Genomic DNA, 10,795 nt, shown 5'->3' on the forward strand with positions numbered 1-10,795 from the left:
ATCACAGCACTGTTTATAATAGCCAGGACATGGAAGCAACCTAGATGTCCATGAGCAGATGAATGGATAAGAAAGCTGTGGTACATATACACAATGGAGTATTACTCAGCCATCAAAAAGAATACATTTGAATCAGTTCTAATGAGGTAGATGAAACTGAAGCCTATTATACACAGTGAAGTAAGCCAGAAAGAAAAACACCAATACAGTATACTAACGCATATATATGGAATTTAGAAAGATGGTAATGATAACCCTGTATGCGAGACAGCAAAAGAGACACAGATGTATACAACAGTCTTTTGGACTCTGTGGGAGAGGGAGAGGGTGGGATGATTTGGGAGAATGGCATTGAAACATGTATAATATCATATATGAAACGAGTCGCCAGTCCAGGTTTGATGCATGATACAGGATGCTTGGGGTTGGTGCACTGGGATGACCCAGAGGGATGGTATGGGGAGGGAGGTGGGAGGGGGGTTCAGGATGGGGAACACATGTATACCGTGGCAAATTCATGTTGATGTATGGCAAAACCAATACAATATTGTAAAGTTAAAAAATAATAATAAAACAACTGGAGTTACAAGACCAGGATAGGAAGGAGGTGGGAACCCTAGAAAAGGACCGGGAGGAAAAGTTGTGCGCCCATCCTCAGGGCTCCCTCTAGAGGTGTCTTCAACCTGTGAACCTCCCTTGACTTTTCCTAGATTTTCGGCACCATTTGCAAAGCCCTCTGAGCCGGCCCTAGCCTCACAGTCCTCGTGTTTCCTGTAAGCTCTGAGGGCAGGGGCCTGTCTGTCTTGCTTACTATTGTTGCCCATGCCTAGTGCAGGACCTGGCACAAAGTAGTTCACTTCAGTCGTGTCTGACTCTTTGCGACCCCATGGACTGCAGCATGCCAGGCTTCTCTGTCCATCCCCAACTCCCAGAGCTTGCTCAAACTCACATCCACCAAGTTGGTGATGCCATCCAACCATCTCATCCTCTAGCACAATGTTGGCACCCAGTAAATATTTGCTAGGGTTATTCTGAAACCTTTGTGCTAAGTTGCTTCTTTGTGACCCTATAGACTGTAGCCCACCAGACCCCTCTTTCCATGGGATTCTCCAGGCAAGAATACTGGAGTGGGTTGCCATTTCCTCCTCCAGGGGAATCTTCCCTAGGCAAGAATCGAACCCATGTTTCATGTCTCCTGCATTGGCAGGCAGATTCTTTACCACTAGTGCTACCTTGCTGATCGTGACATTAGAATTGGAAAAGAGCCTCAGCCCTCATCAACATCAACAATCTTATTATAATGAGAAAGCAGAGACCCAGGAAAATGAAGGGCTCTGCTCCAAGTCCTAAAGAGACTAAGGAAAGGTCAAGTGTAAGACTTCTCACTCCAAGTTCAACACGTTGCCCCATCATCCTACCCCTCCGGGTCACTCAACTCTCCTGTTGGCCTCGGCTGGGGCAGCTCAGCTAGAGATGTCTGGATCAAGCCACCATCATAAAGAGAACTTACAGGAACCTTCATCTGTCACTTACATCCTTCCCCCTGCTGCCAGGCAGAGTGGCAGGTGGGGCTGCTGTTCTGAGATCCCCTTGGGAAAGCTGCAAACCCAGGCAGAGCCCTGGAGCTCCAGAGACTTCGGTGGCACCCTGTCTCCATGGGAATGGCCAGGGGCACCCTGCTTCCTCTTTTTGTCTTCCCTACGGTTTAGCCTTCAACCCCTGGGATGAGAAATGTATACCGATGCTTCTTCCTTGTCAGATTTGAGCTAAGGTCAGGGAGCAAGAGAGTGATTCAGCAATTAGCTGTATCATATTTTGATTTGAGAAAGCCCATTATTGGCAGCTGGCTAAATTGAACTCACCCAGATAGGATGGGAAGGAGTGTCTGTGTGTGGACTAAGGTAGACAAGGGTGGGTGAGAAAAGTCAGGGGTTCCATCCCCAACTCATTCCACAGCCCCAGAACCTTCGGATTGTAATTTTAATGAAACTTTCAGTACACAGATCACCATTCTTTCCCTGCCCCTGTAGAGGTTCCTGACTCAGTCGTTGGTCAGGAGTCGTCCAGGAAACATCATCTTTCCCATGGGGTCTCTTAGTGGGAGATTTCCAAGGACTCAGGCCTAAACTGTTCCCATCAAGGGTTTACTCTTAGCCCTTTCTCTGACACAGGTCAAAGCCAGGTATCCTTTCCAGACTTTTCCCCAGCAGGATGGAGAAGAGAGGAAAATGGCCACGAGCAATCCAGGCCACGGTGCCCAGGAGATGTCCGGCATGGGTCTCTGGAACCAGGGAGCAAAAGAAGGGAAAGGCCGGGTCCGGTCTAGAACGAAGCTCAGAAGAAGAGCGCGGGTGCGGTCACGTCGGTGGGCGTGGGCCAGGCTGGGCTCGAGAGGTCAGATCCGGAGGCCGGGTGGGTGGCTCCTGCATGGATGCGCTGGTGTCGCACCAAGTGAGTCTTGCGGCTGAAGCTCTTGCCGCACTGCGGGCAGGGAAAGGGACGGGAGCCGGTGTGCACCGCCTGGTGGCGGACCAGGTTGGTCTTGGAACTGAAGCTGCGGGCGCACACGGCGCAGGCGTGGGGCCGACTGCCCGTGTGCACCGCCTGGTGGCGACCCAGGTGCGACTTGCGGCTGAAGCGGCGGCCGCACTGCGCGCAAGCAAAAGGCCTGGCGCCGCTGTGGGCTCTGGAGTGGGCCACCAGGTTGGGCCGCGAGCCGAAGCAGCGGCCACACTGCGCGCAGGCGAAGGGCCGCTCGCCCGTGTGCACCCTCCGGTGTCGCGCCAGGTGCTGCCCGTGGGCGAAGCTGCGCCCGCACTCGGGGCAGAGGAAGGACCGCTCGCCGGCCGGAATGCCCGGGAGCGCCGGAGTGCCTCGGGGCGCGCAGGCCAAGGGCTCGGGGGCCGCGGGGTCCACAGGGGCGCCCAGCGCGCACTCGTCGCACCCGAAAGGGCGCTCCTCGCCGCTGTGCAGGCGCTGGTGCGTGGCGAGGTTCTTCTTCCAGCCGAAGCTCAGGCCGCAGTGGGAGCAGGAGAAAGGCTTGGGTCCGGGAGAGGAGGCGGTGGGGGACGGGGCAGGGGACGTGGGCGAGGCCGGCGCGTCGGGAGAGGGCGGGGTGCGGCCGGCCGCTGCGTGCACCCTCTGGTGCCGCACCAAGTGCTGCTTGTGCGTGAAACTGCGGGCGCACTGCGCGCACTGGTAGGGCCTCTCGCCCGTGTGGATGCGCTGGTGGCGGATCAGGTGCGTCTTTTTGCGAAAGCACTTCTCGCACTCGGGGCAGGGGAAGGGCCGCTCGCCGGTGTGCGTCTTCTGGTGCGAGCCCAGGTGGATCTTCTGGCTGAAGCGCTTGCCGCACTCGGCACACGGGTAGGGCCGCTCGCCCGTGTGCGTGCGCAGGTGGCGGGTCAGGTGTGCCTTCTTGCTGAAGCGCTTGTCGCACTCGGAGCAGGGGAAGGGCCGCTCGCCGCGGTGGCTGCGTTGGTGCAGCAGCAGGTGCGCGCGCTGCGTGAAGCTGCGGCCGCAGTCGGGGCAGGCGCACGGGCCCTCGCCGCGGTGCAGCCGCTGGTGTAGCCGCAGGGTCAGCTGGTCCCGGAACCGGCGCTCACACTCCCCGCAGCCATAGGGCTTCTCCGAGGCGGTCGGGCCCCAGCCGGTCAGCGCGAGCCCACCCAGTGTTCCTGGGGCCCCCGGCTCCAGCTTATACGCGGCGGGCAGAGACCCCAGGTCAGACGGGGGAAACGGGCTGGGGCGTAATGCCAGATGCTGGGGCCATTCCGCCTCCTCGTGGGCCTCCCGATCCTCCTCCTCCTCTACCTTCACCTTCCGAATCATCCACTCATCCCCTGAAAGGGCAAAACAAGGCGAGTCTGTTAAACCCCACGTTTGTGGCTCAGCTGGTAAAGAATGAGCCCGTCCGCAATGCAGGACACCTGGGTTCAATCCCTGGGTTGGGAAGATCCCCTGGAGAAGGGAAAGGCTACCCACTCCAGTATTCTAGCCTGGAGAATTCCACGGACTGTACAGTCCATGGGGGTCACAAAGAGTGGACTGACTGACTTTCACCTGATCCTTTTGTTTGCCAATAGGACCACCACTTCCTGAAGTCCCTAAGCCTAGCTCCTGCTCCTTCCACTGGAAAGTTCCTGGGAATGTCCAAATCGGAGGATCACCCAAGTCCTCCTCCCAGTCTCTCCAAGCCAGGGGGGTGCTTTCTCCTTGGCTTGCCTGCCTCCTTAAGGAGACCCTGCCTCTATGGTGGGCACCCCTTACCCTCACTCAGGGTTCAGTCTTCAGCTTTCACTCTGAGGGCTCAGAGGCCCCTGGGAAGGGGGGGCACCCCCATCTTGCTGTCCAGCCCAGTCCTTTCTGGAACCACAGTCTCCCATCTGCAGACGAGCAACTCCCCTTTGTGCCCAGTGAATCGACTGCAGCTCGGCAGGCTTATCGGCAAACACCCCACCTTCCTGGATCTACTCCGCTGCCCTCAGTAGAAGGTATACAGCCTCCTCCTGTGGGCTGGCCTCGACACTCACCTTGTTTCTGTGTTATTCACTCAGTTGTGTCCAACTCTTTGCGACCCCGGAGACTGTACAGTCCGCCAGGCCCCTCTGTCCGTGGGATTCTCCAGACAAGATTACTATACTGGGTTGCCATTCCCTTCTCCAGGGGGTCTTCCAACTCCTTGCCAGTGACCAGAGGCCTTTGCATCCCTTCCTGTGGTTTCTCAAAGGCTCCCCCCACCTGCTCCTACTCCCTTCACTGCTAGGGCCAGGTGGGAAATCCCGGTTTAAGAAGACGATTGAGCTTATAGGATGTGGGGAACCAATGGATGGTGCCAGCCTCTGGAGACGCAGGGAGGGCCCTCTGGGGGAAGCAGGTTTGATACAGGTTCCCCTGGCGCTCTGCCCTTCTTGAGCACTGAGATGACCCAGCCAAGAGGAAGGAGTTCAGGACCCAAACTGGGAGGGTCCATTTGGGTTTTTCTTTGCCACTAAGCAGCAGTGTGACCACGGTTGAGTCACTTAATCTCTTTGAATTGAGTTTTCTTTGAGTTGAGTTTGTTAGCTTGCCTTGGCGTAAGCAATGGACCAGTTCATGTTGCCTAAATCTGGTGCCATGTCATAATCTCCTGGGGAAATTTTTAAGTGCATCTAGGGAACCCAGGCCTATGAATCTGTTCCCTTTCTTTCAAGCTCCCAAAGTGACTCTTGTTTGAGAGCCTTGGAACCAGCTGATTGGACTTCCTTCCTGTCTGGCTCTAAAAGTCTGTAATAGCCTGGGGCTTAAACTATCCCAATTAGATTTCCTTCCAGTTTCTTTTACTGATCCATCCTTTTCAAACAGCTCTTTATCATACTGTGCTATCACTTTCATTTTCTTTGTGCAACTTTGCTACCAAAGAACCATCAATAGCTCCCCATTATTTAGAGTACAAAGTCTGCTCTAGCTGCATCTGAGACTCACCCCAACCCAGTCCAACTCTCTTAATACTCCCAGGCATAAACCCCTCACTTCAGGCAAGCTGGTCTCCTATAACCCCAGTTATTAATATGTCAACTTGCCTACTTCTAAGTCAGCCAAGGATGTCTTCCCATCCTCCAGCCTCATCCGAGTTGAAGTCTACACCTCTCTCAACATGGTGCACAAACCAACAAAAGCTTTGACAAATCCAGTGCGTGAGGGTCTCATATAAACACGGTTGACTCTTCTACACTTCCTTGTGACATGACTTTGTCATTATTTGTTCTTTTCATTCTTTCTTCTAGCTCATATTTGTGTCAGATTTCAGTCTCTGGAGGGCAGACAGCTTGAGGATTCCCACCATGTACTGAGAGCCAACTGGAGATAAGGCACTGTGTGTACACTCTCACAAACCTTCACCCAAACCCCTGAGCAGAAGTTACCCTTCTTCCTTGTGAACAAACTGAGGCTCCTGTAGCCTATCCAAGATCAGCTATAAAAACGTGGAGCAGGAATTCGAACCCAGGACCACATCACTCTACAGCCCATCTCTTTCTGCTCCACCTGAAACAGCCTAGCCTGAATGGGCACCAAATAAGCCCTTGTGGAATAGGTGACATCACTCAGGCAAGAGGTGATAAGGCTGGTGGTGGTGGAAGGAAGTGATGGGTAGGGTTGTGGAGAGAGAACCAACTGTTTGATCACTGTGGATATGGGGAAGATGCATCAGATACAACCGTTCTTCTGAGCACCAAGGTCAGTGGAGACTTGGGGGAGGGAGCAGGTCTGGGGACAATGAAAAGGTTGATCGACACCGACACCACGTGTCTTCGTGGAAATCGGTGATTCAAGCTGTCAACAGGTGTGAACATCGACTGGGGGGAGAGAATGGGAAAGAAAGACTTCCGGAAGACGTGGAAGTGAGAGTGTATTTCTCTTTGGTGACTAGCCTCTCTGATTCCTGTTGTCTGTGGATGCAGAATTCCTGCTGGGTGCTGAAGCTCTACAGCAGAAAGGTGGCAGGGCCTGATTCATCTTGGGTTGGAAGGCCCTGGAGTGGCTTTCTTTTTACACGATGCCTGCACCCCCCTGTTCCCTCTACCTGGCCCCCTGGTGGGATGGACTGCTGGGAAGACTCACCTGGGCAGGAGCCTGTGGGCTCAGGCTTGCGTGGTGCACACACCTGGCCTCCTCTGCAGGGAGCTTCAGCTTGTTCCGTGGAGGCACCTTTCTCCGGTCTGGGGGCTTCGCGCCCTGGCAGAGAACAGGCTACCTCAAGGATGCTGCAGACACCAGAGATGGAGAGAGGTCCCCTCTGGTGCCAGGAGGCAGGGGCTTCTGAAACTCTGGCCCCGGCCCCATAGGCAGGAGTGGTCCCATATCAAACCTGCAGGGGCTGAATTCCCAGCTGCCCCAGGCTGTGCAGGTTGCAAGAGCCACAGGTGTGAGGGGCTTCTGAAACGTGTGTGTAAGAGAGTGGAAGCAAGAATGGTCCCTGTCTTGAGGCTTCCAAGAGGCCCTAGGAGGAGAGATGGGGAACTTCCTAGCTACCAGATGGGTGGGTCATCTGGTTTCCAGGCAAATCACTGGAGAAGATGGGGATGTCAGAAGGCCAGGTCCACACCTGCTTTAGGCTTCTTCTCCCTGTATCTGCTTAGCCACCTCTTTCAATCTTACTTTTCTGATGAGGCCAACTCTCACCCCTCTATTCAATCCTCCCGCCTGCCCCACCCACAGAGCCTCTTTCAACCCCAGTTATAAGTGCATTTATCCCTACATTTGTTTTCTGCTAGTCCTCTGCAATGGCACCCCACTCCAGTCCTCTTGCCTGGAAAATCCCATGGATGGAGGAGCCTGGTAGGCTGCGGTCCGTGGGGTCTCGAAGAGTCAGACACGACTGAGCGACTTCACTTTCACTTTTCATTTTTATGCATTGGAGAAGGAAATGGCAACCCACTCCAGTGTTCTTGCCTGGAGAATCCCAGGGACAGGGGAGCCTGGTGGGCTGCCGTCTATGGGGTCGCACAGAGTCGGACACGACTGAAGTGACTTAGCAGCAGCAGCACTAGCAGTCCTCTGCCCTCACTAGGATTAAGCTCCTAGAAGGCAGGTATCTCTTCTCTCCTTGGTCACTGAGGTATCTCAGTATCTAGAATAGCGTGGGACACTTTGTAGGTGCTCAATAAATATTTGACGAACACAGGAAGAAGACTCCATGCTGAGCCAGCTTCCGTGGTCCCCACTTACCTGAGCATGTACCCAGCACTCTCTCTTCCCGGGGAGGAGACATCCGCTCCTGGGCATCATGGGACTGTTCCCCAGGCTCACTTTGAGGGGTCATCTCTGGCTGTCCCACAGAGAGTCCTGTTAAAAACAAAAGGATGGGTGCAAGTCAAGCATGTCATACAGAAGAGGTGATCCAAGACGGTGGCTTTTCCCCTTCCCAGCCTAAAAGAGTTTTCCCTGGGGGTTAAGGAAAGTGAGGTCTCTAACCATCACGGACAAGGGACAACCAGCTTCCCCAGCAGCCTCACCAAATATCAGCCTTAGCTGCTTTACATCGAATCAAGGACAGAGATGAATAGATTTAGAGAGAGAATAGATTTAACTGTCCTGGTGTTCTGTTAGTACTAGCACAACCTCCAGCATGGACCAGGCAGGCATTCTTTGTGATGAAACCAGAAAGGATGCTGCCCTAAAGCCCCCCAGAGCCCGTAATCAGGGTCGCAGCCTCCTGGGGATGCTCTCCAGTCTGAATTAGGGAAGCAGCAGGCCTGGTAACTTTTTTATACAGTTCATGAGGTTCTCATGGCGAGTATACTGGGGTGGTTTGCCATTTCCTCCTCCAGTGGATCATGTTTTGTCAGAACTCTCCATTATGACCCACCCGTCTTGGGTGGCCCTGCAGGGCATGGCTAATAGCTTCATTGTGTTATGCAAGCCCCTTTGCCACGACAAGGCAGTGATCCGTGAAGGGCCATCTCTGATGCAATGGACATGAACTTAGGCAAACTTCCGGGAGATGGTGAGGAACAGGGAGGCCTGGTATGCTGCAGTTCATGGGGTCACAGAGTCAGATCCGACTGGGCGACTGAACAACAACAGGCATGGTATGCCCTTGAAGCCTCCTACTCCCCTGCCCCCCACCCAAGCTCCTCCAGTTCTGCCAGCTCACCCAGGGAGCTGAGGGCCTCCAAGGTCTCTCTCATGGCAACCCAGGGTGACTTCTCCTGGGGATCCGGCCACCGACCCTAAGGAGAACATACATCCTTGTTCAGATTCTCCTCTGCAGCTTCCACCTGGGCCCTGGCTCTGCCCAACCTCTTCCCATCAGCTAGCCCCAGGGGCTCCGAAGGGGATGTCCTCAGGGACGGTGAGGGAGTTGAGGGACCGTGCATTTCAGAAAGCAGATGCCTTTGAAGGTGAGGAGAAGCGCTGAAGCCATTTCTACAAGCTAAGCTCGGGGTCAGCTCTGGAAATCAGCTTCTCACCCCCACCTGCAGGTCACTGGGGTCCAGCACCAGCCCATCAGCGATCCCCCCCACCACCCCCTCCTCCCCAGGGCCCTTGCCTGGGGGTGTCAGGAATCAACCGACTCTCTGGGGAGAGGGTGGAGGGTGGGAGACCTGCGGTGGGGAGCAGGGAACTTCGTCTCCTTGGCCTCCAGCTGTCATCGCAGGAGCTGGTGAAACAGGAGCCAGCCTGGGGTGGGGGTAGGGGGCGGGCCGGAGGTATCACTGCTTGGGGCCACGAGCTGGGGAGGCCCTTGGAGGAGGGTCCTCCCCGGAGGCAGGAAAGAGCTCTTGACAGCATTAGCCCAGAACCCGACCTCAAGACCATCGTCCCTCCCCCGCGGGGCTTTCCGAGGCCCGGACACCCGACCCTCAAAGCCTCCACGGCGGCTCCGGCTCCTGCGGCTCCCCTGCCCATCCCCCAGCAGACTCCCCTCCCCACCTCCACCCCATCCCCGACAGCCTCCCTGGCAGCCGTCCCTGCACCCCTCCCCTCTCCCTCGCCCTCCGCCTTCCGCCCTCTCTCCCCACGGGAGCTGGCTGGCTCCCCAGCTCCGCCCCCGGCCCCGCCCCTGCCCTCAGCCCGCCGGCTCCACCCCTCCCGGCCGGGCTCGGGTCTGCGCTCCGCGGCCACCGCCCCCCTGACCCTCCGCCGGGGCAGCCTCCGCGGCGGCGCTCCCCTCCCCCTCCCCGGGGCCGGGGCCGCCTTCCCCGCCGCTCCGGGCTCTCCCTGCCTGTCCCCCGCCTCCTCACCCCTCCCGATCGCACACTCCCTCCCTTCCTTCCCCCTCCTCTTTTCCTTCCTCCCCTCCCCGGCCCTCTCCTCCCCCACCCCGGCTTCCCTTCCTTCTCCTCTCCTCTCTTCACCTCGGTTCCCTCCTCCTCCGAGGCCCCGTCTCCCTTCCCCCTCCGCCTCCCCGGCAGCCTCTCGATTCTCTTCCCTCCGGAGCCCCACTCCCCAGAACGGCCCCCGCCCCCTCCCCGTCCGCTCCCCGAGCGCCCCCCCTCCTTCTCTAGCCGCCCCCCACCCAAACCTCGGGGTCTGCGGCTGGGCCGCTCTCTCTGGCCCCTGTGCCCGGCCCTGCGCCCCCTCCCCGGCCCGGCCTCCCAGCCCACCTCCGCGTCCCCTCCCCTCCCACTCGGTGGCCCCCCGCCCCATTTTTTTTCTCGCTGCCGACGTCTCAAGCTCCCCCCCACCCCAGTACAGGGATCCCTCCCACCTCCCCGCCCCCGTGTGGCCCCCCGCCCCGGCCCTCGCTCCCGCCGCTCCGGGCTCCCGGGCTCACCTGTCAGCGCCCTTCTCGCGCCCCTCCCGAACACCGGGTCCCCGCGCCTCCCCTTCCTCGCCTTCCCCCGGGCCCCCTCCCCTGAGCCTTCCCCCTCCTCTCCTCGAGGGCCTCCCACCCGTCCGCCACTCTGGACCCACACGCGGCCCCTGGTCCCCTGCGCCAGCCCAGCCCTCCGGGTCGGTCTCTCCGCTCTCCCCGGAACCCTGATCCCCCGACCCCAGCCAGGCCCTCCTCCTCCCCGTCCCAACACCCAGCTCTCCTCCAGCCCGCTCCCCTCCTGTGCCTTCGGGACCCCGCTTTCCCAGCCGCCCCCCCACCCCGCGCTCTCGGCGCCCGCACCCCGGGGGCTGTCACCTGTGCGGCGCGGGCGGCGGCTGTGGGTGCGGCGGGAACCGGCCCCGACGCGGCCCCGACCCGGGTGCCCGGTTCTCCTGCTCCCTCTCGCGGGCTCTGCAGCTCGGGTGCGGACGGCTCCGGAGACTTGACAGACTGACAGCCCCGAAACTTCGCGGGGAGGGGGAGAGGAGAAGACGC

The 10,795-nt window shown here is 57.9% G+C and overlaps 1 protein-coding gene across 3 annotated transcripts; it reads right to left on the reverse strand.

The window, feature by feature from the left end:
- Window positions 1-1,962: 1,962 nt before the first annotated feature.
- On the reverse strand, window positions 1,963-8,975 carry ZNF467 (zinc finger protein 467). Of its 3 annotated transcripts, XM_040260355.1 has the most exons (4): window positions 8,636-8,975; window positions 7,708-7,824; window positions 6,601-6,714; window positions 1,963-3,842 (listed from the first exon to the last, which is right to left on the reverse strand). In XM_040260355.1, the coding sequence occupies exons 1-4, from the start codon at window positions 8,667-8,669 to the stop codon at window positions 2,335-2,337; spliced, it is 1,773 nt and encodes a 590-aa protein (XP_040116289.1). In that variant the 5' UTR covers window positions 8,670-8,975; the 3' UTR covers window positions 1,963-2,334. The 3 variants fall into 3 exon arrangements, with proteins under 3 accessions (XP_040116289.1, XP_040116290.1, XP_040116292.1); XM_040260356.1 differs by lacking the exon at window positions 6,601-6,714; XM_040260358.1 differs by lacking the exon at window positions 8,636-8,975 and having other exon boundaries at window positions 6,601-6,743; window positions 7,708-7,797.
- Between the last annotated feature and the right edge of the window lie 1,820 nt (window positions 8,976-10,795).

Source organism: Oryx dammah, unplaced genomic scaffold, assembly GCF_014754425.2.
Source record: "Oryx dammah isolate SB20612 unplaced genomic scaffold, SCBI_Odam_1.1 HiC_scaffold_18, whole genome shotgun sequence".
Taxonomy (NCBI): Eukaryota; Metazoa; Chordata; class Mammalia; order Artiodactyla; family Bovidae; genus Oryx; species Oryx dammah.

Excerpts from the sequence above, each read along its gene's own strand:
- ZNF467 (XM_040260355.1), bottom strand. The coding sequence starts at position 8,669 with ATGAGAGAGACCTTGGAGGCCCTCAGCTCCCTGG. Across the intron at positions 6,715-7,707 it reads AGTGCTGGGTACATGCTCAG|GGCGCGAAGCCCCCAGACCG; the intron begins GTAAGTGGGGAC and ends GTTCTCTGCCAG. Across the intron at positions 3,843-6,600 it reads GCCCACAGGCTCCTGCCCAG|GGGATGAGTGGATGATTCGG; the intron begins GTGAGTCTTCCC and ends TTGCCCTTTCAG.